This window comes from Lutra lutra, chromosome 6, assembly GCF_902655055.1.
Source record: "Lutra lutra chromosome 6, mLutLut1.2, whole genome shotgun sequence".
NCBI classification, from domain to species: domain Eukaryota; kingdom Metazoa; phylum Chordata; class Mammalia; order Carnivora; family Mustelidae; genus Lutra; species Lutra lutra.
The window spans coordinates 4,027,452-4,053,469 of record NC_062283.1 but is presented as its reverse complement, the minus strand read 5'-3'; the positions used below and the strand labels follow the sequence as shown (position 1 = coordinate 4,053,469).

At 46.6% G+C, this 26,018-nt stretch overlaps 2 protein-coding genes across 7 annotated transcripts in view; both read right to left on the bottom strand.

Moving 5' to 3' along the window:
• Window positions 1–374: 374 nt before the first annotated feature.
• ARMH2 (armadillo like helical domain containing 2) lies at window positions 375–4,136 on the bottom strand. Its single transcript, XM_047735155.1, has 3 exons — window positions 3,737–4,136; window positions 2,296–3,295; window positions 375–881 (listed from the first exon to the last, which is right to left on the bottom strand). The coding sequence occupies exons 2-3, from the start codon at window positions 2,618–2,620 to the stop codon at window positions 454–456; spliced, it is 753 nt and encodes a 250-aa protein (XP_047591111.1). The 5' UTR covers window positions 2,621–3,295; window positions 3,737–4,136; the 3' UTR covers window positions 375–453.
• A 1,143-nt stretch (window positions 4,137–5,279) lies between these two features.
• RIPOR2 (RHO family interacting cell polarization regulator 2) overlaps window positions 5,280–26,018 on the bottom strand; it is a 214,435-nt gene continuing 193,696 nt past the window's right edge. For all 6 annotated transcript variants that reach the window (XM_047735147.1, XM_047735148.1, XM_047735149.1 and 3 more), the window contains 8 exons: window positions 23,712–23,883; window positions 20,481–20,616; window positions 19,440–19,601; window positions 18,273–18,431; window positions 15,275–15,477; window positions 10,915–10,998; window positions 9,772–9,862; window positions 5,280–6,096 (listed from right to left, as the gene is read on the bottom strand). In XM_047735147.1, the coding sequence (XP_047591103.1) occupies window positions 5,996–6,096; window positions 9,772–9,862; window positions 10,915–10,998; window positions 15,275–15,477; window positions 18,273–18,431; window positions 19,440–19,601; window positions 20,481–20,616; window positions 23,712–23,883 (1,108 nt within the window). In that variant the 3' untranslated portion in view covers window positions 5,280–5,995. The remainder of the gene's footprint in view (window positions 6,097–9,771; window positions 9,863–10,914; window positions 10,999–15,274; window positions 15,478–18,272; window positions 18,432–19,439; window positions 19,602–20,480; window positions 20,617–23,711; window positions 23,884–26,018) is intronic.

Sequence of the window (26,018 nt, the reverse complement as noted above, 5' to 3'; positions counted from 1 at the left end):
TTTCTTTTTTTTAAAAGTTATTTATTTATTTATTTATTTATTTATTTGACAGAGAGAGAGATCACGAGTAGGCAGAGAAGCAGGCAGAGAGAGAGGGGGAAGCAGGCTCCCTGCTAAGCAGAGAGCCCGATATGGGGCTCGATCCCAGGACCCTGAGATCATGACCTGAGATGAAGGCAGAGGCTTAACCCACTGAGCCACCCAGGCACCCACACGCCTCAACTTTCAATGAATTCCCATACTATGAACTTAATTCTCATGAGGTCCTTTTAACCAGCGGCGCTTTTCCTATGTTTCGTTTTTCCAGTAACTGTTGAAGATTTATACAAAATTTCTTAACTACCTAAAAGGAAACCCCGAAGAAGACTGTATCAACTTTCTATTAATTTATTTCCACTTTCCAGCTACCGCAGCAGCCTGGTCAGCTGCACTGGGCACCCGCCTCGAGAGACATTAATTCCTGTGAAAACCAACTAGGAAATACAGCACCTCCGCGAAATTCTCAGGCCACCCAGCCCAGTTCTCGGTCGCCAGTATTTGCAAGTGGTATTTCAGGGTATTGTAGTCTCTAAGTTCCTTCATACAAGACGGGTTATTGCACGTCATGACGGAGAGCACGTAGCAAGTCCAAAATTTAACGAGGAGGCTGCTGTTTATTTCACTTTTGACGGTGGAGTCGAGTTTGTCCTCAAAAATCTCAGTGAGGATGGGAATAAACTTCAAACGTTTGGCTCTTTTCTGGCTCACGGGGTTCAAGTAACACCAGCAGGCTATACTCTGCAGCAGCAAGACCTTGGCCTTGGGCGGCATCTCGTGATCTCTCAACAAATGAGCCACTTCCTTCATGTACTCGGTGGCGAACTTCCCAGCAGTCGGTCCACCTGCAAAACAAGCATTGGCACTTCAGAAGTATTGGGTTTATCTACGAGCTCCGGACATTTGAGTGGTGATGCCTTCGTATGCTTTTTGCTGTGTACTGATTCTTGGACTCCTCTGCACTTTTTTTTCCCCTCCCCCTGCTGTGCTGCTGTGAACACGGAAAGGGGTGTTAAAAAGCAAAAAATAGGCAAAGCGCTGGAAATTCCCTGCCTGCTCAAGGCTGCTCCCTCATTCCCTTACTCAAGCATGCAGGGGTCAGTATCTGAAGATGAACAGAACCGGCTGTGCTCCCTCATGGTCTTCTTCCTGGCTCTCTGTCGTCAGTACTTAGAAAACACCAGAGTATTCAAGCAAACAAAAGGAAAACCCAAATGCTGCCCTTCAAAACCAGCAGGATCTGACGGATGAGAGAAAGAGGTTCTTCATGACTTGTTGTCCACTGCTGTTCTGTTCTGTCTTTCTCACCTCTCAGCCCAACGCTTACAGATCGTGACCAACGTGACCTGACGAGATTTTCCTTCCTTTGGATTTTGACCCAACCTGGTCCTAGACTCTACGTTCATCATACACCTGAACCCCAGATTGCCCTCGTTCAAATCTCAAACCCCAGGAAGATACAGCCAAGAAAACATGGGGTGAAGACTGTTTAGATGGTGGGGAGTAGCTGCCGTGGTTGGCCAGGTTCTGGCGGCGGGAGTTGTGACAGAGCTTGGATTTCTCTCACTGGTACCACCACAGTCCCACAGGCCCACAAGAATATTGGAGCCAACGATAAAGCTTCCACTGAAGCCTGGGCACAAGCCCTTCCCTGCTTCCCACCAGCATAATAACTAAGGCTACATAACATCAAGTTAAGGAATTCTGGCCCTTTTGTAAATAGTCAGCTCTTCCCCAAATGGCGAATAAAGCTAACAGGCACCTGGCCTTCTCAAGCGGTGGGCGCCATTTCCCTTTCCTTCCCATGGGAGTCTCCCATCTTCCTTCTCGCTCTATGCCAGTGGTTCTCACACATTCTGGCCCCTAGGAACCCCTCGGTCCTTGCAAATGGCAAATGTTTTCTCTCAAGGACACCATTTGGAAAACGAAGTCTATCAAACTCCCATCTAGGTAACTCATTTGCCCATTAAAAAAGAGATCAGTCTAGACTGACTAGAGTTTGATGGAGTTTGATAGACTTAATAAAAGTAGGAAAATTCTTTGTCATTTATTTGATGGTCTCCCTCTTTCAAAACAAGAGATCCTCGAGGAGAAAATGATCGGTCGATGTCTTCGGTCGTACAAAGAACTAAAAATGTAGGCAAAGGAAATGTCACTGGCATCTGAAGACCAGAGCTCTGAAAAAATCACTAACTTAGTGTTATAATAAGCAAAAAGATTTCGGAAGGGCTGTGTTAGCCCAGCTGGTTCAGTCCGTACCCGTGAAGGCCAGAAGTCCGATTCTATACGCAGCTTGAGCCCTCTTCTCAATGGCTAGAGATTCATTCTTTAATAAATGGCCAAGCACCACAATTTTTTCTTTGTGAAAAATACTCTCAACCGAAGGGACATCTTCCTCCCTCTCCTTTGTGAAAAAGTGGTTAATGGTGACATTCCAGAACTTCTTCAGGCGCCGATACAGCCCCACAAAATAGTGGCAAAGCCACATCCAGCATTGCACATAAGCACGGGTGTTAGCCATGGCGTGAAAAGGGCCTGTGGCAGGCAGCAGCTGAAGTTCAGAGTCAAGAACTCTGGAATACATCACTTAGCAACCCTGGAGAATGGGACACACCAATCAGGAGGAAGCACGGATGCCTTGATTCTTCAGGCTGGCATCGAAGGCGCTCTACGATTTCCACTAAACCAAGTTTCTTTCACTTCTGTGGTGTGTAGCACATCAGCTTCGACCACACTGGTTTCTCCCTACACATACAAGGTGCATTCCTGCCTGGGCACCTCTGCTTGGGCAGCGCCTGCTGGGAGCTGGCCTGCGTACACTGAACCTCCTTCCGTAGGATTATCCCTGTTCCGTTTATTTGTCACGTAATCTGACCTTTTCTCCACGTCCCCGGTGTCCTCTATCGTTCCGTTCATGCAGCACACTTCAGCCACCCCTCGGCCCACTCAGGGAGATGGCTCTGTGGCCCTTCTCTTGCCTGAACTAATTTTCCCGCTTTGACTGCATCGTTTGCTTCAGCAACAAGCATGCTGTATGTTTTCTCATTTCAAAAAAAACAACGCAAAACACTTTCTTGACCTCATATAAGCCCTCCACCGAGTTATTGCTCTGCCCCCCTTAATACAAAAACTCTTCAAAGAGGTGCCGTACTCACCATTTCAAATATTCTTCCATCCTTTCTTGGATGTAGTCCTCAGAGAGATTTCCAACCCGTGAATCTATTGGGATCGTTGGTCAGCCTCACTGACGACCTTCATTCTGCGGAATCCAATTCTCAGTCTTTGGCATTAGATACTTACTCCTTGAGAAGCTTTTTCTACCTAACTTCTAAGCTGTCGTACTCGGTTTTTCTCCTGCTTGCCACCCTCCATTTTCCTTTGCTGGTTCCACCTCTCTATGACCTCTAATAGCAGAGTGTCCCAAGGCTCAGGCCTTGTAGGCTCTTCTTTGTTTCTGTCTATACTTCCCAGATAAAATAAGCCAGTTTTCACGGCTTTCCAGTGCCATCCATATGCCGAAAACTCCCAATTTAATATCTATCTATCTATCTATCTATCTCAAACATTTTATCTTGAAGTATCTCCACACCCAGCATGGGCCTCAAACTCAAGACCCCAAGATCAGGAGTCACACGCTCCACCAACCAAGCCAGCCAGTGGCACCCCCGCCCCCAATTCTATTTCTAACTGGATTTCTCACCTGAACTCCAAACACAGTCAGTCACCAACTTGACCGCCATCTAGTTGTCTGTGAGGCTTCTCCAATACAGCGTGTCCAGCTCAGACTTCCTGGTCTTCCTCTCCAAGCCTGCTGCTGCTCCCTTTCTCTGGTTTTCTGCTGACTCAGTAAAAGCAATCACTGGTATTTAATGTCAGTCGGTGGATACTTACGCTCACAGCTGAATTTGAGGGGCCCGTCTGTGATGATGCTGGTGGGGCTTCAGCTAGGAACACACATGAATGAAGTCTCTTTCATCCTCTGGGGGCTCATGTCTCTGCTCATACATAACACAATTCACAAACACAGCTCTTTTTTCTTCCACTAGCTTTACAACAAATCTGAGAGGGAAATATTATGATCCTCTTTTAAAAGTGAAGGAATTTCAAGATAAGGATAAACACAGGTTGAGCATGAGGTGCACCATGTTGTAGCAATGCTGGTTTAAGGAGGGCATGGGAAAAACAGAGCAGACTCAGCACGTGAGACTAATAATTCAAAAATAATTTTTATTTTAACTTACATGATTGAAAGAGTGATGGAGACAAATGCCACGAAACTAAAAGCACCCCTTCGAGCAAAAATAAAATGCAGAAATGAATACAAAAGATATGGAATTACTCATGCAATATTCAAAAAATTAGAAAAAAATACCCAACAAACCAAAAAACTCTGTAACATTGTGATTTGAATTTCTATAAAAAGAATCATTTCAACATTTAACATAGACTATAGACTATATATACTAACTGTAGACTGTACAGTGTACCTTTAAGATGAAAGATATATGTATATATATAATATTTATAAATATACAAATATATACACACATTATAACTTCACAGTTGAAAGAACTATTTGCCAGGAAGCCTGGCAAACAATTTTTACTTTTTTTTTTTTTTTTTTAAATTTTAGGTAAGCTCTATACCCAATGTGGGGCTCGAACTCATGACCCTGGGATCAAGAGTCATGTGTTCTACCAACTGAGCCAGCCAGACACCACGACAATTTTTACTTTAAAATGGAATACGAGTTGCTTTTAAAGGTTTTGCTAAAATGTAAATATTTAAAACGACACCTCAATGATATTTTATACAAACACGTCCAGAATACAGTTGATACTGCACAGTTTAAATAACACTCACACATATTATTTTGAGATCTTGGCATATCCCTTCTTGTCTACTCTTAAGAGGAAGAAAAGCTACTGAGTGGTCTTGTCCTTTATTTAGTGGGCTTGCTACCCTGATAGGGAGGCAATAAAGGAGGCTGTTATTTTATTGATTTGGCCGAGATCCCACCCGGGGATGAAGGATTTCTCTGGGGGCAGTGACGGTCCCTCGGGGCATTCTTCTTAATCTCATGGTAATTCCTGCAGAAGCAAGGATGGTTTGGATCATCCTTCTGCTCTCACCCCATTAAGAGTCCTTCAACTTCCAAGTTCTTCTACTTGAAACAGCATCACAGCTTTCTGAATCCATGACTTTTGGTTTCGTTTGGTTGTAGCAGCAAAATATCTCTATTGTAAAAGTATTGTAAAAAAAAAATGGCTCTTGTTTAAAAAAGCTTAAACTTTGAATGTGTTTTTTTAAGGAGTACAGGTATAATCTTTATAAAATAGGTCTTCGTCATTCGCCTGTCTTTTAACCATCATGGAAACGTGCTTTGGGGATTTTCAGGATGGAGGAAAGAAATAAAAGAAGTAGTGGAGGCTTGAGGAAAATGAAATGAAAAGAAACATTAACCTCTTACAATGTGTCACTTTGACCAAGTTCTGCAGGCCAAACTTTTATTTGAAGAAATTCTTTTTTTGTGCGTTGCATGAAGGTGAAATTAGGTAGCTAACGGGGCCACTCAACCCTGAGAACACGACAGAGAAAAACTGCAAGGCGTAGGACAGTCATCAAAGCATCACGTGACTATTTTAGGCTGCTAGAACTTCCAAGAAAGTACAAAGATGGCTGTTTTAAAGATCCATACGTATGAGATAAATGAACTCTTCTACTAAGTATAGTCAGACGCAACTGACAGTATAATCTACAGAGCAACACACAGCCCGATTCGACTGGCCGAAGGAAAGGCAGCCGGGTCCTGGGAAACTCGATTTTGAATTCCATCTATAACATGTGCATTTCCAGACAACCTCAGCAGAACGCTTCCAGTCGTAAGCATTCCAGCTTGCTCCCGGCACCAGCTCGATGAACGGTGCCACTCGGGAAGACAGCTATGGGGGAGCGTTCCTTAAAAAGCCGTAGCGACTTCGGTCCCTTGGCGTCCTCCACCGGGAACACCGTCTCGAGGGAATTTGTCTAGCTGCTCATACGCCAGCCGCCCGTCTTCTCCTGCACACAGAACATCAAAACGAATGGCAGCTGGAAGGTAACTTTCTTATTCATCACTCAGGATAATGATACCAGGTGTTTGGAAATGGATCGCTAATGTTATTTCGCTAATGTTAACTTTAGATAAGGAACCATCTTCTGAGATTCTTTTTTTTTTTTTAAGATTTAAAGATTTTTCTTAAAGATTTAAAGATTTAAAGAGAGGAGGAAGCAGGCTCCCCACTGAGCAGAGAGTCTGACGTGGGGCTCGATCCCAGGACCCCAAGATCATGACCCGAGCTGAAGGCAGAGGCTTAACCCACTGAGCCTTCCTTCGTTTTTTTTTTTTAACTCTTTTTTTTTTAAAAAAGAGATTTTATTTATTTATTTGACAGAGAGAGAGAGAATGGGTTAGCTCATTTAATCCTCCCATGGCCTCCATGAGGGAGAAGTGCAGATGTTCCCATTTTATGGAGGAGCACATCAAGGCCCAGCTCACCTATGGACTCCCAGACCTGGGACGCACTGTGATGGAATCCGGACCCACCTAGACTCTGTGGGACTCTAGGGAAAGAACTGAACTCTTCTAAACTGTAGTATATCCATGAGCAAACTAGGAACTGGCCGCGTATTTGCCGTTTTTTAAATAAGATTAGTTAGCCAAGGTATCCGGGGTGGGTGCTGCTGTGGGAAGAGCGTGGTAGGGATGGGCCCAACTCAGGCCCTCTGTCTCTGTCTCTGTCTCTGTCTGTCTGTGTCTCTGTCTCACCTGGAAAAGTGCTGTATTCAGTGTTCTATGTATCAGGGTTTTGGGTAAATACTTTGTTTCAAATACAGGGTTCTATTCCAAAGCAATTTTAAAAGGTAGGGAAAAAAATAACGTGTCTCAGAAAAGTCAAGGCATGCAGAAACAGTCAACAGAAATCTCTAAAAATTGGTGGCCTTTGCTTAGAGAAGAGTTCACCATGTTCTTTGAAATGCAGGCAAATCCCTACTTTCCCATCTGATGTATTACTGAAAAGCTTAAAGGTACTGCCCCTGAAAGCAAAAACAAACTTTTGGTTGATCAAGAGGCTTCTGGTTCCAGGGACTACAATGTATTATAAAACCCATAATTACACTCCTTCTCGAAAACCCACTAACATCTATGTATTCCCAGAATTTCATGAATCTTTAAAATTTTTTTTTTCTTCGCAATGAACTTGTGATTGAGCCTAACTCATTAGTCCCATCTCTGTTCCTCTTGTATTAAATGCAGGAATGCCTACTTCTTACACTGTTTGCCTGTGATTTCCCCCGCCCCCCCCATTTTCTAATCATTGTTTTAGACAGAAAAATCAGAACGAAGTATTCAAATAATTTGCAAATAAATGTCTGTTGGAGATGACAACTGAGGGAAGTGACCTAGCCCAGCAGGGGTCCTTTGCAAAGAGTAATATTTTAGCTCAAGTGTGAAAGCCTAACTTTGGCTTTTATAAAAGACCGTTTAGATATGTCAGCTAGGGGACGCCTGGGTGGCTCAGTGGGTTAAGCCTCTGCCTTCGGCTCAGGTCATGATCCTAGGTCCTGGGATCGAGTCCCACATCAGGCTCCTTGCTTGGCGGGGAGCCTGCTGCTCTCTCTCTGCCTCTGCCTGCCACTCTGCCTGCTTGTGGGTACTCTCTCTCTCTCTCTCTCTCTCTCTGACAAATAAATAAATAAGTAATCTTTAGATATGTCAGCTAGGTCATGTAAAAAAAAAAAAAAAAGTCCAGTGGAGGTTTCCTGCTTTGAAGTCAAGGACCAGCCCTACTGAAATCCCTAACACTCTTAAAATATACTCTGTATGACTTCTCAGGAAGAAATTTATTATGCAAAGTTATGGCCATCAAATGCCCGTAGAGCTTCTGTTTCACACCCTGGCATTCTTTTAGTCTCTGGCATTCCCTCAAAAGTTCTTGCTTGTTCTGTAAGGGATAAAAGAGACAAACCCCAAAAGCAGACTCTTTTAACTCTAGAGAACACACTGCTGTTTACCAGAGGGGAGGTGGGTGGGAGAAGGGGGGAAGAGGATCCTGGGTCCTGGGAGCCTGCTTCTCCCTCTTCCTCTGCCCTCCTTCCACCCATGTTCTCTCTCTCAAACAAATAAAATACTTTTCAAAATATAACATATAAAAAAATTTCTTGGTCATTTAAACATCACCTAGAAAACAACGTAATTAAGAATCTCAGAAGATGGGGCACCTGGGGGGCTCAGTGGGTTAAGCGTCTGCCTTTTGCTCAGGTCATGATCCCAGGGTCCTAGGATCGAGCCCCACATCAGGCTCCTTACTTAGCCTCTCCCTCTGCCCCTCCCCCTGCCCGTGCTTTCTCTCTCTCTCTCTGTGAAATAAATAACTAAATTAATAATAATTGGAGATGCTGCTGGGGGTGCAGCTGAAGGGAATGTCGGGGCACACCCAGCAGGGACTGGCTTCTTCCTCTGGCACTGGACTGAGGGGCTCTGCTGACTCTGCGTTACTAACGTCGGGCTTACCTGCATCGTTGTTTCAGAGCATGAAGGGATAAAGGAACCTCGAACTAATAACACCCTGGGCACATTTTTAGGGAATTAAGTAATCTGTCTGCCTAAGACCGCCATAAGGAATAACTGTCTCATCCTTTAAACCAACAGATGCCGGCTGGGATTTCTGTGCAGCAGACGACATATTCAATAGCAGAAGGAAGTGTTACTACACCAGTAACTGTGAGAAAGGACGCCTCACAATGGACGGGTTCTCACGGTCATCATAAAGGCCCGGAGAGTCTCCCTTATGCTATTAAGCTACTCTAGTCAAGCCAGAGTGGCTCGTTTCCAACGAGTATTATCACCCGAATTAGATTTGAGGACTTTCGGGAGTCTGGTATTTACACATTAAAAGCAGGTGTAGGATTAAAACAAGTCTCTCTGGGGGCAGGAGTAAGAAAGCTTCTCTCCACCCTTGGCACTGCGCAGCAGGAGTAAACGTATGCAGCTCGGTAGGCATGACGCTTTCCCAAGTGATGCGAAGGGGGAGATTTATCTGGGTATTCCAGAATGGAAGAAACACTTCACTTCTCTGGTGTCAGGGTTCATGTGGGCGGTGGCCCAGGGGGCAAACAGGGGGTCGTCAGAGAGCCAGGGTGAGGCCCTGGAAGCAGGGGGTGAGGCACTCCTGGGGGCACAGCCCCGCAATGTTGGCCACTCACGGTCCCCCTGCCCCTCGAGTTCCAGCCCAGCCTTGCCGTCCCAGCAGCATTCCTGACTACTGCCTCCACCTCACGGCTCCAGATAGTGCACACCCGGATCCTTCTAGAAGGGCTCCAAAGAGCAACCCTCACCTTCAACAGCCAGATGGTGAGAACGGGCCACTGAAGCAACATGGACATTGACCAGTTCCTCATACCCCAGGTGTGTCACATACCCTGTGTGAGTCATATACCCCATGTGTCACATGCCCTGTGGTGTGTGTCACATACCCTGTGTGTGTCACATACCCCGTGTGTCACACACCCCATGTGTGTGACATACCTTGTGTGTGCGAGTGTGACATACCCTGTGTGCGTGACATACGCTGTGTGTGTGAGTGTGAGCAGAGAGCCCACAAAGGGAAACGGCTCAAACAGTGCACATGGAGCCTTTCCTGCCACCACCCTCCGAAAGTGCCGAAAGGAAACAAGTGGATAAAAAGAACTCACCGAGGGACAAGAGGGTCTCTGAGGCCACGTCTCTGATCTCTTCAGTGTCGGACTGACACAATGTCACCAGCATTCTAATGCTTTCAGTGGCCTGCAAGGAGAAGGTGGTGAGACAGTGCTGACAATTGTGTCTGGGCTCCCAGAGGGTGCAGTACCCTACAGCTCGAGGGGACAAGAGGGCCATATCACTCAGGGGGCCCCACCCAGTCTCCTTGGATGCGCAGTACCTGACCTTCCTGGCACGAAGCCCCCACCCTCCGCTAAGTCCCCCATTTCCCAGAGGACTCGGGTGTGGGGAAGCCAACCGACTAGCCTGCCTCTCCAGGAGAGCCCACTCCTGGGAGTCCTTTCTGCTGTCCCTCCCTGCTCCCCACACAGCGCTAATGGAACAATTCCTAATGTTTAGCTTAGAGACCAAAACAGAGGCGCAGAGCCAAGGTTGGTGGTGGGAACTTGTCTGGGTGTTTATCACTCATTCTTCCAGCACTTTCTGAAACGGGCAGTTCGCCAGGCATGGGAGACTTTGTGATGAACAACACAGGGTTCTGGCCCTTAAGCGTAACTTGGCCCATTGCTCTCAGACACCACTTCCTCTGTGAAGACTCCCCTGGTCAGACCAGGTCACGTTTCCCAGCCATGTGCTGCTCTGGCCCCTGACCCACCCTCCCAGGCCTTTTAATAAGTGTCTGTCCCACCGTCTGTCCTTCCGCGGGACTGTAAACACTCAATAAACAAGACGAAATCAGAGGAGACAAACCATAGGAGATTCTTAATCATTGGAAACAACCTGAGGGTTGCTGGAGGGGCGGTGGGTGGGGGATGGGGTAACCAGGGGACAGGCATGAAGGAGGGCTCCGGATATAATAAGCACTGGCTATCACACAACTGACACATCACTGAGCTCTCCCGCTCTCCCTCTGAAACTAGTACAATGTTAACTACACTGAATTTAAATACAGAATTAAAAAAAGAAAAAGGAAAGTGAACAAAAATATCCCCAAATGAATACACAGTTTACACAGCAAAGGAAGTAGGACATGCTGCTAACACCCGTGCTTCCGAACACGGGAAGAGAGCTGCTACGTGTCCTTGGCCTGGACTGGCTCAGAGCTGACCCGCTGGGACTCTGAGGCTGGGTTTTACCTGCAGGCCTTTCAGGGCCAGACAAGCTGCCTTCTGGAGCTGGAGGTTTGCCTTGGTCAGCACTTCACAGTAGTAGAGCAAGGCCTGAAAGACAGGGAGGGACACCGTTTGTAAGTTTCAGTGGTATCCCTATAAATGAGACAGGTCACACCACCTTCAGAGCAGAAAAAAAAAAGCCATTAAAATTTGTGTTTACTAAAAGAGCTATCTCTTAATTGAATACATTAATTGCTTATATTTTACCAGGTCACTGATCCTGGGGAATCTGAAGTTGGAAGATCTGAATTTACATTTGCAGCTTTCCAGGGACCCTGAGGATTAGGGAAAGTGCTAGGAGGGTTTAGAAGGAAGGAGAGAAGAAATGTGTTAGCCCCGTGGAAAGCTGCACGAGGCCAGGGGAGTTCCATGGAAGACAGTCACCTTCTACACTTCCCAGGGCAGGTTCAGGAAAGGGATGTGTGGACTGGGCCAGGAAGGGTTAGATGTCAGCTGGGAAGCTCAGGGGGAAGAGAAAATTCCAGCAGGATGGAGGAGCGGAGGAGGCAGGGACGTGGCGTGATGGGAATCTGCTACACGAATCTCAATGTAAAAATGAGTTCTTGTTTTAACCAAGCTCACGTTCTCAATGCCTTACTTTTCTTAGCTCTATTTCCCATGGCCACATGTCTCGTCAAGGTCTTGATTTCATGCCTGGATCACCACCCACCCATTTCTGCTTCCAGCACCTGATGACAAGGGACCCCTTCTTCAAGAGTGCATGGCGTCCTTCGGGAGCACACCCAGCAGCCCCTCTCTCAGAATAGCAGAGGCCTCCCTTCTTCCGTTTGTGCCCAGCACTGATGTGGAATGCCTGCCTCCTCCTGGACTTTTCCAGATCCTAGGAAGTCGGCTCCCCACTCCCAGCTGCCTGCTGTTCCTGCCACGCTCCCAGATGTGCCTGGAGGCCGTTCTCTGCCCAAGGAACAGACCTTGTTCCTGAAGATCTTCAGAACTGGTTGGAGAACCAGGCCCTGCTTCACCAATCACCATGTGACCGGCTCTCTACCATCTTCTCTCTGATTTCCCATGACTCATTTTCCTTTCTTTTTATCAAGCTAATTATCATTACTTACATACATCTGTGTTTATAAGTAGCGGTCTTTCCAATACGCCTCTCCACTTGCTCATGTGGGATTTTGACATTTTACTCAACTTTCTGTGCTTTGGTCTGTTGATCTGCAAAATGCTTGGAATAATAGGCCGCTCACAGGGCTTTGTGAATGTTGGGTGTGGTGATGGGGCTCAAGGATTGAAAATGGGTCCTGGCACAAAGTAAGCCTTCCATAAACAGAGTTGTAGGAAGACTTTTATTATTCTACTCATCTGAGTATTCATATAATTGCTTATAGGGAAAGAGACAACAGTGACTCCATGTCTGCTGAAGCTCCCTAACGGTGAAGACCTTGGTTTTTGGTTGTCTTTTTAAGGAGTTATTTATTCATTTTAGGGGGAGGGGCAGAGAGAGGGACAAGGAGACTCTCCAGCAGACTCCCTGCTGAGCGTGGAGCCTGAAGTGGGGCTCAATCCCAGGACCCTGAAATCATGACCTGAGCCATAAGCAAGACACAGATGCTTAACCAACTAAGCCACCCAGGTGCCCCTGGTTTTTTTGTTTTTTAAATTTATTTAATTCTTAGCACCTAGAATGATACTTATACTTAGTGAACGGCTATCAGATGTGAGGACACCACAGTGCCTGGATGAGAGAGCTTGACACTGTCACCAGCCGTCTGGTGGTGTGTTTGCTCATGACACGGCGTATAGCTGGAATTCAACACGGCCTGTTTCCTTGGTTCTAGAACAATCCCACACTCTTAAAAAATGGAGATGTAATTCACATTCACAATTTTCACCCTTTCAAGCATATAACTAGGTGGTTTCTCGTGTGCTCAGAAGCCATCATCACGACCTCGTTCCGGATCATCTTCATCACTGTGCCCAGCCGCACTTCCTCCCGTTGCTCCTCTGTCAAGTTCCGACAACCTCTGCTCACTCTCTCTCTCTCTCTCTCTCTCTCTCTGTGCGTTTGCCTAGTCTGGACATCTTGTGGGAATGCGATCACATGATATGTGGCCTTTTATGTCCTGTGCCTTCTTGTCAGCCTCACAGCTTCACAGTGCACCCATGGGGCAGCCTGTGACAGCATTTTATTCCTTTCAGGCTGAATGAGACCCCACTGGGAGGAGAGAGCAAACTGTGTACTCGTCATCGGATGGGCATTTCCACTATTTCCACTTTTTGGTTGTTATGAATTAATAATGATACTAAATGTCTCATTTCACTTTGGCTTTTGCAAGGTTCTCATCAAGCGTGAGCACATAAAGCTTCTCTCTCTTCTCTCTCTTCCTCCCAAGAGCCTCCAAGGTTAAACCACCAAACCAAAATTTAACCAGTCCCCCAAACAGCTTAAATGGTCCTTGCTCTCAGGCGCGTTTGCGTTATAACAATGCTTCCAGAGGTCTCAAGTGCTGGTTGTGGGCCCAGGTCAATCCACCCCTGGTAATAGGATCTTTGGATAAGACTTCTGGACTGTCCCTTGGAGCAGGAGGCCTGAAACTCAGCGGGCTTGAGCAGAAGTGGACACTGTTTCCTGACTCGAGAAAGCATTTGGCCCTTCTCTTGGCCTTGCAGAGACGTATGATTTCAGAGAGCAAGTCGGCCGCCTCTTGCTCGTTGGAGTTTGAACAGCTACCTGAGAAAGGGTGACAGCCGGGAAACTCCGCTTGGTAAGAGCTCTGGGAAGCAAATAGGAGGCGCCCTGGAAAGCAAGACAGCCCCATCACCTTGTAACATAGTAAGCATCCCCTCGGCTGGGTCCTAGATGATTACAGGAACAACAACAACATCCCAACAGACAGAAGAATAAATATTTCCCACTTATTTGGGTTCAGGGTTTGGGGTAGGTAAAAAGCATAAAAAATGAACCTACATGTGACATTCAGTTTGTTTCAATGGCTACAGGTTTCCGAAGGTCCGAGATTTACAGAAACGCCAGCTTTCACCGAAGTAGTTATGTATGGCGTTAGCCTTTCACATCTGGTGGTACAGAATTAATGTACTAACTTTTGTTGTTTCACATGTGAAAACATGGAAAGAACTCAAGGCTTGGGGAGGGCGGGTCATACATTTCTAGGTGGTATCTAAGTTACACCTCCTGACGAGTGTGCCTGACAAGTGTGCCACCGAAGCCGTCTTCAGTTAGCGAGGCTCATGCGTGAGAAATGAATCCGAGACCTAAGGATGAGAGCTGAGCTGGAGACACAAACATCCCGCCCTTCCCCCGCTTAGCTAATGCCTTAGAAAAGCTAAGCCCTTCTCAGAGTTCAACATTTGACCTTTCCCAGGACAAGAAGGGGCCAAGTTTAATTTTCTTGACCTGATCTGAGGATTGACATGACTTATTTTTTATTTTTTAAGACCTTATTTATTTGAGAGGGAGAACATGGGCAGAGGGAGCAGCAGAGGGAGAGGGAGGAGCCGAGCAGGGAGCCCAACGCGGGGCTCGATCCCCGGATCCTGAGATCATGACCTGAGCCAAGGACAGATGCTTAATCGACTGAGCCACCCATGAGTTAGTTTTTAGAACAATTGTTCAGTTTGTCAAGGGCTCCCCAAGGACCAAGGCTGCTGCTTGTACAGGGCCCCCGTGTGCTTGAATTACAGATCCTTGTTACCCCGGATGGTATTGAGTTAAAGCCACAGATGAGGTCTACTTCCTCTTCCCTGGCAATGAGCAGCTATAGTTTTTAAAATTACAAATATTCTTGTTCTCTGAGTCAGTAGCATGATGACTTGTCCCCAGACCACTCATAAAATGTGCGTGCATGTATGCTCACCGTGGCATTTTTCAGAGTTGGAAACTCGACCAATGCCCATCAGTATGGAGTGAGAAAATAAATTATGGAGTATCCCTGAGATGCACAGTCATCCATCAAACCAGACGAAGGGGATTAACATGTTCTAACAAGGAAAATCACCGCGATATAGTACATTTAAGTTAGTTACACAACAGAACAGTGTGACCTCATTTAAGAAACAATCATATATGTGAGGAGATACATAGGAAAAAATGAGAAGGAACATACACCAAATTATTAACAGTTCCCTCTGGGGCCTGGACTTATGGGCGCTCAAATATTTGCAGTATATTTTTGTAGTTTACATAGTATTACATATAATAATGTGTATATATAATTATATATATTATTAATAGGCAGTAGAAAGTCATTTTGATAAAAAAAAACACATGGCAAAATATTCATAGTAAATGATGGAAAATGAAACCAGCTTCTGGCTTGCTGTCCATGATTTGGGGCTTTACCTTTTCCCTGAAATGCTCATTTCTGGAGGCTGCAGCCAGGTAAAGCATCACAACCCGGCTCACTTGGCCGTCGTCCCCCGTGAGCAGCAGAGCCAAGGTCCTGAGTACTTCCTGCTGGGCGGGGAGACTGCTGGGCGCAAGGTCACGTATGGCCTGGAGCAGCTTCTCATCTCTCAGCGATTGCAGAGTCTGAATCAAGGAAACTAGCAAGTGAAAAGAAAGCAGAAGACCTTCTAGTTCCATCCATGTCATTGCAGTAAGTCAATCAGAGAAAGACAATTATCATATGATCTCACTCACATGGGGAATTTGAGAAACAAAACAGAGGATCATAGGGGAAGGGAGGGGACAATAAAATAAGATGGAATCAGAGATGGAGACAAATTAGAGAGACTCTTAATCACAGGAAACAAACAGGGTTGCTGGAGGGGAAGGGGGAACGGGGTAACAGGGTGGGGGATGGGCACGAAGGAGGGCACGAGATGGGATGAGCACTGGGTGTTATACGCAACTGATGAATCACTGAATTCTCCCTCTGAAACTAATAATATGCTGTATGTTAATAAATTGAATTTAAATATTTTTTTAAAAAAAGCAAGCAGAGTTCACCTTCTGACCATAGGATAACAAACTCACTAAAAATATAAATACGACTCAGGTATATATATGATAAAAGGTTCAAGTATGAAAAATGAGCCTATGTTAAAGGTGATATTTCCAATTAGTGAGAAATTATTTTCACTCATGAGTGAAAATTTTCACTAATATTTGAAATATTACATCATTCAAATAACTATATTAAGGCAAACGGCCAACCATACGAGGGAACCAGTGAAGGCGGACCTCCATCTTGTATGGCCGACTGAAATAATGTACAGATGAATAGTCCAACGTAAAAATAGAGAGCAAAGAAAATACAAGTACACACTATGTCCAGTCTTCCTGATGATAGCAAACGCTGCTGTCCCTCTTCTAGTCTTACCCGTATAGCAAAGCCCTCACCCCGAGTGACCTCAGCTATCCATTCTCTCTGTCAGCACTTGGGCAGAGAGGCAGCCAACTAGGAGAAATCCAGTCGGTTGGTTGGAATATGGAGAGAGCATGATAAAAATATAAAATTCTGAGTCCCGTGTGGACACACTGACCACATTCCAGGACTAAGGAATATATTCTAATCCCTGATGAGGAATCCAGCACGGGTCTCAATTAGCCACAGAAACATTAGGGTGAGAGCATGTCTCATCAGTGCAGATGGGAAAATATAACCTAACATCCATGTTCCATCGGCAGAACAGCATCCTCTCTACCGTGGACACATGAGTGAATTTTGGAGATTTTTTTTATCTTTTAATTTCCTATTCTTCCTGCTGGGGATGTTCTGGTCACTTTACTTCTTTATAAATAAATACCCCAGCAGGAGGTCTCAAGACATTAGTATGTATAACAACCAAACAATGGAAAACAATCTAACTGTTCAACAATCGTCAACCATATTAGTATGCTTCCAAAGGCAGGGGTGCTACAAAACTTAAAGAAGTTTTAAAGAACAACACAAGATATAACATCAAAAAAAACCTAGGATGGGGTGCCTGGGTGGCTCAGTCAGTTAGGCGGCTGTCTTCAGCTCAGGTCATGATCCGGGCGTCCTAGGATCGAGCCCCGGATCCAGCTCCCTGATCAGTGGAGAGCCTGCTTCTCCCTCTCCCTCTGCCTGCCGCTCTGCCTACTTGTGATCTCTCTCTCTGTGTCAAATAAATAAATAGATAAATCTTAAAAAAAAAAAAAACCAACTACCCTAGGATATACTTCTCTATCAGAAATCATCACAATTTGGAAATTTACTCAGAAAACTGCTTTAGTAAGACCATGACAAACTGAGAATGAAGAAATGACAACTATCCCAAGGTGAGAGCCTCTGGTCTCTTGCCTCTACTCTCCTTCCAGAGCTCTGGACCAGCGTCTGCTGGTGGTGAGGCCTATGCAGACTCTCCCATGTTCCGGCTGGTGTGGCCGCAGGTGGAGGAGGATGTGAGGCTTCTCCCTGGGATGAAACCTCAGGGACAGACGTGTCCATGCAGGGTTTGATGTTCCAGAGAGAAGGGCTAAGCCCGGTGCTGTGCCAGCCCATCCAATCCTAAAAAAACGTACCTCATTCCCACCCCTTTTCCCCAGCACTGTCAGGCCTTGGTGGGTTTACAGAGCATGGACGTGGGAACCAGAAAACCGGCCCCTCACGTCCTGACTCCACTCCTAAAGGGGTTTTCCCTCCATGCAGGTGCTTATTTTATTTCTGATACTTGAAGCACCACACTGCTACGCTGGTGGCCGTTCTTCTCATTCCTTGGATCCCCAGCTGGAGATTCAGTTTTCCATCTTCTCTCCTTTCCTTATCAACGTGCCACTCTATCTGCTTTTTTTTTTTTTTTAAGATTTTATTGATTTGAGAGAGAATGAACAGGGTGGAGGAGCAGAGGGAGAGAGAGAGAGAAAGACAGACTCCCCACTGAGCAGGGAACCCAATGTGCGACTTGATCCCAGGACCCTGGGATCATGACCTGAGCCGAAGGCAGATGCTTAACCGACTGAGCCACCCAGGCACACCTCCCATTGCCTTCTTGTGAATCCTGCTTCTGCTTATAATATGAAAGCACCACCAAAAAGGGCAACCTGAAATAGTCCCCACTGTAGGCTTGATCCCACAAATGGTGAATACAGTACATTAATGAAGAAAAGAAATGACATCGGTAAATCATTTAGCAGCTTCTCGTCAACATTACACCCCTGCTGGGTGACTGGGACGCACTGAGTAAACCCCCGCTTCATTGCCAAGAGGCCCACCAATGTTAAGGGTCCAAAAGTCACTGAAAAGGCAGATCTGAACCCAGCTGTGGAATTGGGGGGAAACGAAAAGGCTCCCCTCACTCAACACTACACCCAAAAAGCCCAGAGCGGACTCCAAAGGGAGCCACCGCACAGTGTGACAAAGAACACGTCCCACCTTGCTTGGCCAGCTGGTTCACGTGAGTCTCGAGGTCGCTCACACCGTGGCTCGTAAAATAACCATAATACTGGAAAACGGTGACGACTTCCAAAGGGAGGCTGGAGGGGAGTAGTGGCTCAGCCCGGTCCAGGATCTGGGACACCAGGGTTCGGAACACTGTTTGGAAGGGAAAGATGGGAAGCAGCTTTGAAGAGACATGACAGTTCATTCATGTTTTACTGCAGTACGTGGCAGAGAGGAGTCTGGGAGCTGAGCTGGTCCTCAGCACGCTGCTCGGTGAGTTTTGCATTGATGTGTACACACACCTGTCACCGCCATTAGGGACGAGGTGCAGAACTCGCCTGGCTCCCCACAAGGTAAGCTTGTGCCCCTTCCCACCGTAGGTTACTAATCATCTGGCTTCCATCCACATGAATTAGCCTCGCCTGTTTTGAGCATCATGTAAATGGAATGATCTAGTAGGTGCTTTTTGTATCTGGCTCCTTTTACTCAACAAAATATCTGTGAGATTCATCTACACATTGCTTAGAGCAGTAATTGGTTCTTTTTAAAAACTGCTGTGTAATCCCCTACTGTGGGAATCTGTTACTATTGATAAAAGCACAATACGTAGATACGATACTATGCATAGGCACATCTACATACACACATACATACCCACAAAATACACTCATTTTCTTGCTGGTGGGCGTTTGAGTTGTTTCTGATTTTTGGCTTTTGTGAATAAATCTGCTATGAACCTTCCTAGGCCTGTCTTTTTTGTGAGTATAAGCAGGTCCTTTCCTTGATATATTTAGGAGTGGAATTGCTGGGTCATAGGGTAGGGGTACATCTAGCCTTAGTGGAAATCGCCCAACAGCTTTTCCCAAGGGGTTATTTCCCGTGGCACTCTCAGATTGGTGGCATTTTAATGAAAAATGCCTACAACCACCTAAACGGCAATATAGAAACACAGAGCTTTTAAAAGCTGATAATGTGATTTATCTGCAGATAATCTGATTTAAAACATGATTTAAAACATGTCCAAGTCTTTCTTTTCTTAGATGGTACTGAGCGGATGCTGCTTTCTCTGCAGAGTCAGTCGTTGTCCCGGGGGAGGGACCCGCTGGTGCTCACTCTTAGGTAAAACGGCAGAGGTGCTGTCCCCTCACGGCCGCCCCTTACCTGGGTCTGCAAGCCCGGGGTGCTCTCTGTTGATGGTTCTGGCAAAGCTGGCTTCTAGCTGCTTTATCACTCGGTCGGCCGAGCTGTGGTAGACACCGGCTGGGCTGCAGCACTTGGTCCAGAAGGACAGCAAGGACAGCTTTTTGTGAAATTCTGGGATGGCTGGAAGAGAGAGCAACCCCGACCCCAGCGTCACACATTTTGAAAGAAGCAGGTGAAGCGATGAACCTGTGTGAGGACGGGGCAAGCGCCAGGGCCCCCTTCTCTCTCTCTTTTTAAAAAAGAAATTTTTTTTTTCAAAGTAGGCTCCACACCCAGTGTGGGGCTTGAACTCACGACCCCAAGATCCAGAGTTTCGGGCTCCGCCAATGGCCGGGCGATCCAGCCGGGTATCCCCTAAAGATTGTGGTGTTTAATCGGAACTACAAGATCTCTCTGCGCTTGGCAGATTTTCCAAAGGACCCAGAAGTTATGACCCCTCCAGCCTGGGCAACTGAGGACATGCAGCAAAAGCAAAACTGTTTGCTTTCAGTGAGAGAAAACACAGCAGCTCTACTCTTGCAAGATGTTCTCACTGTGTCCTCTCTGGTAACTTGGCAGCAAAACATGAGAATGAATCTCAGGAAGAGTATCATGCCAGGCAGCCCAGGGTTAGCATCTCCCTGGTGTGTGGTTGTGATGGCCTAGGAGTGCCTGAGAGCAGGGAGGACACGAGTCACTCACACCCGGAGTGTCTGGTCCCTGTTTCTGCCTCTCAGCCACCTGCCAGGGTCTCCTTTCTCTGGTAGAGGAGGTCTGTGAGATGGCCTACGAGGTGGATGCTGGTGCTGATTGTGGACTAGTGTCTGACGTCTGGGGCCGTCACACAGTGCCGACACACAGTGTCTGCTGGCTGGACTCCGAGGTGTTCAGGAGACCACACCGCGGAGGGGACATTCCTCTATTTTATGGCCCGAGCATGTGCTCCTGCAGTCCTGAGGCAGCAGGGGCAAGATGTGGCTGGCGAGCGCGGGCATGGAGGTGGGACACGCATGTACTTACCTTCAGTGACGGAACTGATGTTCCCGATGTTCTCATCGCTGACCGCTGACAGCTTTTCCATCACCTGGATTTGCCTAGAAAGCTTCTCTAGGAGACTGCTCACCACGAATGGGGTTTTGCTTGAGAAAACAATTTGCTGAGGAGACAAACAGAACCAGGGGCTCAGTTCCGCTGCTGTCAATGGAGGTTTCCCGGCCCAACAGCCTCCTTCCTAACTCAGCGGTCAGGCAAACTCAACCCGTGCGGTGATTTAGTTCCGGCTCGAGAACGTTCCTCATTCCAGGCCGATGACAAGAGCTGATGAAATCACACATGTTTTTGTTGCTTTACAACCTTTTTTCGTGCCTGTATAGATTCTGGAACGTTCTCAATAACAGAGCTGCAAGGTTCTGATAAAGTTGCCTTTGCTTTTTATGTATCGTAAATTTTGTAAATCCTCTTTGAGACCATGAGGGCATATTTAGGCTGCTTATCTGTGTGCTAACAGAAAGAAAGATTTATTTCACAAGTAGTAATTTTTCACAGCATGGATTGAGTTCCTTGTTTTCAAGCTGAACGTTAAGAACATGTTGTATAATAATCATGATTATAATTAAGCATATCTTGTTCTAATTAATGAGTGCTTTTTAGGTACCAGGCACTGGTCTGACCCCATGTATTAGCTCGTGTGATTTCCTACAGCCACCCTGTGAGGTGGGTACTGTTGATAGTGCATTTTAAGCATTTTATTTATTTATTTAGTGCCCGAGCACATAGAGGGGCAGAGGAAGGAGGAGAAAGAAGATCCCAAGCTGAGTGCAGAGCCCGACGCGGGGCTCGATCTCACGACTCTGAGATCACGACCTGAGCCGAAACCAAGAGTTGGACCCTTAACCCACGGAGTGACCCAGGTGTCCCTTGGTATTCCACTTTACTGCTGAGGAAACTGAGGTCAGAGAGATCAAGTAATGTGTCCAAGGCCAAATACATAGCAAGTGACTGCACCTACGTGCAGGTCACAAGAGCAAAGGGCGTGAGAGAGGACAGAAGTCAGTGGCTGCGTGGATGTTCTTGTCCTTTCTGTGTCCCTTGGAGACCTGTCCCGGTCACGTGGTGGGCACGGAGGCAGGATGTATCCCCTGTACTAAACCCCCTAGAACACACAAATAGGGTTTTCAAATCCAGAAGTCTCGTGAAACAATTATGTACTGATGCCTTTCCTGGAAGGCAATACAGGAGAAATGAACCGATTTGGGGCATAATTATAACTATCACGATTCTTATGGAATACCCATTTTTATCTCTTTGCAATTACATGCCAACTGAAGGCATTAACTCACCGATTCAGCAGCAGATGTGAGTTAGAAATTAAGCTTCTAATCCTTACTTTATTCCACATCTTTTATATCTACCTCTTCTGTTTTTCCTGGCACTGATGCGCCCCCCACAGAAGAGCTTACGTGTGATAACCATGGCCTGAGTCTAGACAACAACATGGCACTGAAGAGTGTCTGCTGATAGCTCTTCGAGAGAAAACATCCATTCATTTACGGAAGAGAATTCTCCTACATTTCACAAAATAATGACTTTCCCTCTAAAAGGCAAATAGGTCCTTGGCTCAGGCCAGAATCAGGCTCAGCAAGGACGAAGAATGGTGAAAACTGTCTCATTCAAGGGCTTGGGGAATAGAGAATAGCTAAAAGTAAATCACAGTCCTTGCCCATTTTGGTCTGAAAAAAAAAAAAAAAAAAAAAAAAGCACCTCCTGCCAGATTGCCAGTAAATGGCTTGCCATGAACAGCTTACAAACTCGGCAGCCGACAGAAGAGATCAGCGGGGATGGTGGCCAACTCAGTGACAAGAGTCCTCATTGCCAACCAGTTTCCCACAGTGTCTGAGGTGACTCTGTGGCTCTTTATTCGGGAAGCAGAAGCATGTGCTACACTGCATCAGTATATTACGCAAGGAAGCGCCCTAACCCACTTCTGGTCCCTCTGCGGCCCCTTCCTCCTGTCCCTGCCTCTAGTCTTCCAGTGGGTCCCCTACTCTTAGGAGCATGACTCCTCCTTTTTGGCCCCCTTCCTGCCTGGCCAATCCCCCCGCAGACCTTGACATTTGCTGTCACATTCTTCTCCTGTTCCCCACACGTGCAAGCAGGCCAGCGCAGACAGGCAACCAGGTGCGGAGGACGCCTTTAAATAGATGCTCAGGAAAAAATGCTTTGTCAAGACACCTAAAGCACTTCCTGCAACCAAAGAATTCCCAAATCTGTGCTCCGCTACTGTAAAACCTTAACCGGTAAACAACCTGAAATGAAAAGAAAATTAAGGCCCACGGTGCCCCAGAATGAGAGCTAACTGGTAATGATAATGTCCTATGAAAGTGCTCTTTCTCGCCGCTGGTAAGTCTTTATCCCAGATCTGGAGAGCTGGGGTTATATGCTACAGCATTTTTCCTTTTAGCTGTCCAGGTGGTAGAAAGCCAAGTCAGGAGACAAGTGCACACCAAAGGACGCTCAGTAACTCTCACTTTCAAAGTCCATTCATTTGTAGCTGGCAGAACACAAAAATTTTTCCTTAGTCACATGACTCTTCTCTTTTATCAAATGATTTGACATCAAGAACTAACCTAGGGGGGCACCTGGGTGGCTCAGTGGGTTAAAGCCTCTGCCTTTGGCTCAGGTCATGATCCCAGGGATCGAGCCCCACATCGGGCTCTCTGCTCGGCGGGGAGCCTGCTTCCTCCTCTCTCTCTCTCTGCCTCTGCCTACGTGTGATCTCTATCTGTCAAATAAATAAATAAAATCTTTAAAAAAAAAAAAGAACTAACCTAGGATCTCTTAAAGTGTGGAGAACTAAGGGGCGCCTGCATGGCTCACTCAGTTAAGGTCTGTCTTTAGGTCAGGTCATGATCTCAGGGTCCTGGGATGGAGCCTGACATCGGGATCTCTGCTCAGCAAGGAGCCTGCTTCTCCCTCTCCCTCTGACGCTCCCCCTGCTTGTGCTCTTTCTCCCTGTCTCTCAAATAAATAAAATCTTAAAAAAAGAATAAAGTGTGGAGAGCTGGGTTTTACAATAAAACCCCAGGGCTCAGGGAGGATGGCCGTGCCCATGAGAATGTTTGAGTTGCCCCAACTCAAAGGAAGACGGTTCTCTTTGTCCTGAATTTTCATTTCTCTGGCATAACTGAAAAAGGAAGCCCACCTTGGTGCGTCCACAGCCTGGGCTCTGAGGCACGCAGTCAGCAGTCCTACCTGAATGAGCTGGGTGCAGTACTGAAGGTGCCTGACGATGGTGATGTCCAGGCTCTCATTCCCCGTGGTCAGCGGCAGAGGGCTTCCGGCCACACTAGTCCCGACCCCTGTGTCCTCTGTCAGTGCTTCACTAAGGTGCCCCCTGGCTTCAGGGTGTGTGGCTCTGTAGGTCCTGGAGCAGGAAGGGGAGCGAGATGTTAGTTTCTTTTGGCATGGAAACCCCAGGTCACCTCAACAAAACTCAAGAAAGGCCCCCTCTGGCACCCATTGAACGGGAGGCTTTCGCTAAGCCCGCCTCGAAAAGCCGAGCTACCTTTCCAAAGCTGCTTCTTGGTTCAGCCTGGTCAACCCATGTGCCTTGTTAAAAGATCGAGCAAACAGATTGCTCCCAGAGTTCTCTGTTTGTTGCCCGAGCACAATGAGCCCTTTGTAAAGCCGGCACACCAAGGAGTCTTTGAGACGGGCTCTCGTTTTTGTGCTTGTTATACTTGCTTGCTTGGTGGATGGGAAATTGCCAGATTTTCTGAGATTAAACTGTCCTCTGTATTTGTGGTCGCCCCAAGAGCAAGACCATTAAGAAGTAAAGTCAAGGCTTTTTCTTGGCCTCAGATCAATTGCTCCTTGAAGAAAAGGAGAAAGTTGCCAGCAGGAGACATGACGTTCTGCCCCAGACAAAGGCTACAAGGGGGCATCTGAATCTTCCCAGGCAGGGCTTGGTTCTGCCTCTCATGCCTGGTTTCAGCCTCGCTGTGGAGCTGTCTCAAGTTGTATCGTGACGGACACTTAGATTTACAAATAAAATCTGTTGCCTCTATTATCTAATTTTGTTCTGAAAATTAATCTGTGTGGGAAAGAGGGAGTAGCTGTCTCATTTCACACATGGGAGGGCTGACTGGCACAGATATTCACTACCATGTCCTGTTACACAGCTGGCGGCGACCAGGCAGCTAGTGGCTTCTGGGTTCGCCCCCCGCCGCCCGGCCCAGCCCCTGGGATTTAGAAAAATCATGCACCTGAGCTTAGAGGCCTTGAACATTTTCCTCCAATTAACTTTTACCTCCAAGGGGAAAGCACTCTGCTGGTGTCCTGGCCATCAGCACATATTTAAAACACACACATACATACACACACGCACACACACAATTTCCACAATTTCACCTAATCCCGCTGATGACATAAAGTCAATCAGTTTAGACAATTTATTTATTTATTTATTTATTTATTTATTTTTAAAGATTTTATTTTTCTGACACACACAGAGAGAAATCACAAGCAGGCAGAAAGGCAGGCAGAGAGAGAGAGGAGGAAACAGGCTCCCCGCTCAGCAGAGAGCCCAACGTGGGGCTCGATCTCAGGACCCTGAGATCATGACCTGAGCCGAAGGCAGAGGCTTTAACCCACTGAGCCACCCAGGCGCCCCAGTTTAGACAATTTAATATCAATGGTCTACAAAATGTACAAAACCCATGATGGTTTTGTTGTTGAAATGCTTCTGACGGCAGCAAAAATGGAAATTTAGACTGAGGTCTGACTTTGACATACCATGTAACAGCTTACGCTAACGAGGAGACGGATTTTTGGTTTAGAAGCACTTCACAAGTTCAATAAGGCTAGAAAAACCTCAGCACAGAATGTAGGAATATAACATCAGCTTTCCAGTCATTGAATAAATTTTGTTTGCCAGGCCCCTGGCTTGCTCAACGGATAAATCTGTTTCTCACTTTTTTGTTCCCTGATTTTGAAAGAACGACCCCTCCAGGGATGAGAAAGCCCTCAAAAATGTTATTATAACATCACCTAGGGAGGTTTGCGAAGATGGGACAGGTGGAGTTCCTCGTAACTGGAAAACCTGTTTGCATAACACGTCAGCAGTAAAGATGGTGGAAATCCACGCGTTCCTCTGGGGAAGTATGTGTGTGTGTTTCTTCTCCCCTAGCAGTTAATGAAGGTGAGTAGGCTCGACTGCGTTTGCTTTGTTTCCGCTGAAGTCACAGAACGGACCCCAGACTCCAGCTCCAAACACAAGTTCTGGCTGTCCAAGAAAACTGATGGAGAGGGTGACACTATTTCACCTTCATCGCCCCCTCCCGCTGCCTCACCCCTGCCTGTCCCAGAGAAGGTGCAATCAGGTCTCAGCCATGAGTCAGTCAACACTCGTTGGAAGGGAAATACGTGCCTGGGCTGAAACCTCGCTTTGATAAGTGCACCCATAATCTCGATCTGGAACTACTTTGTCGAAGGGAGCAAGAGATAAAGGGGTGGAAAAGGCAGAGACTAGCACAATGAAGAGATTAGAAATAGGACCCA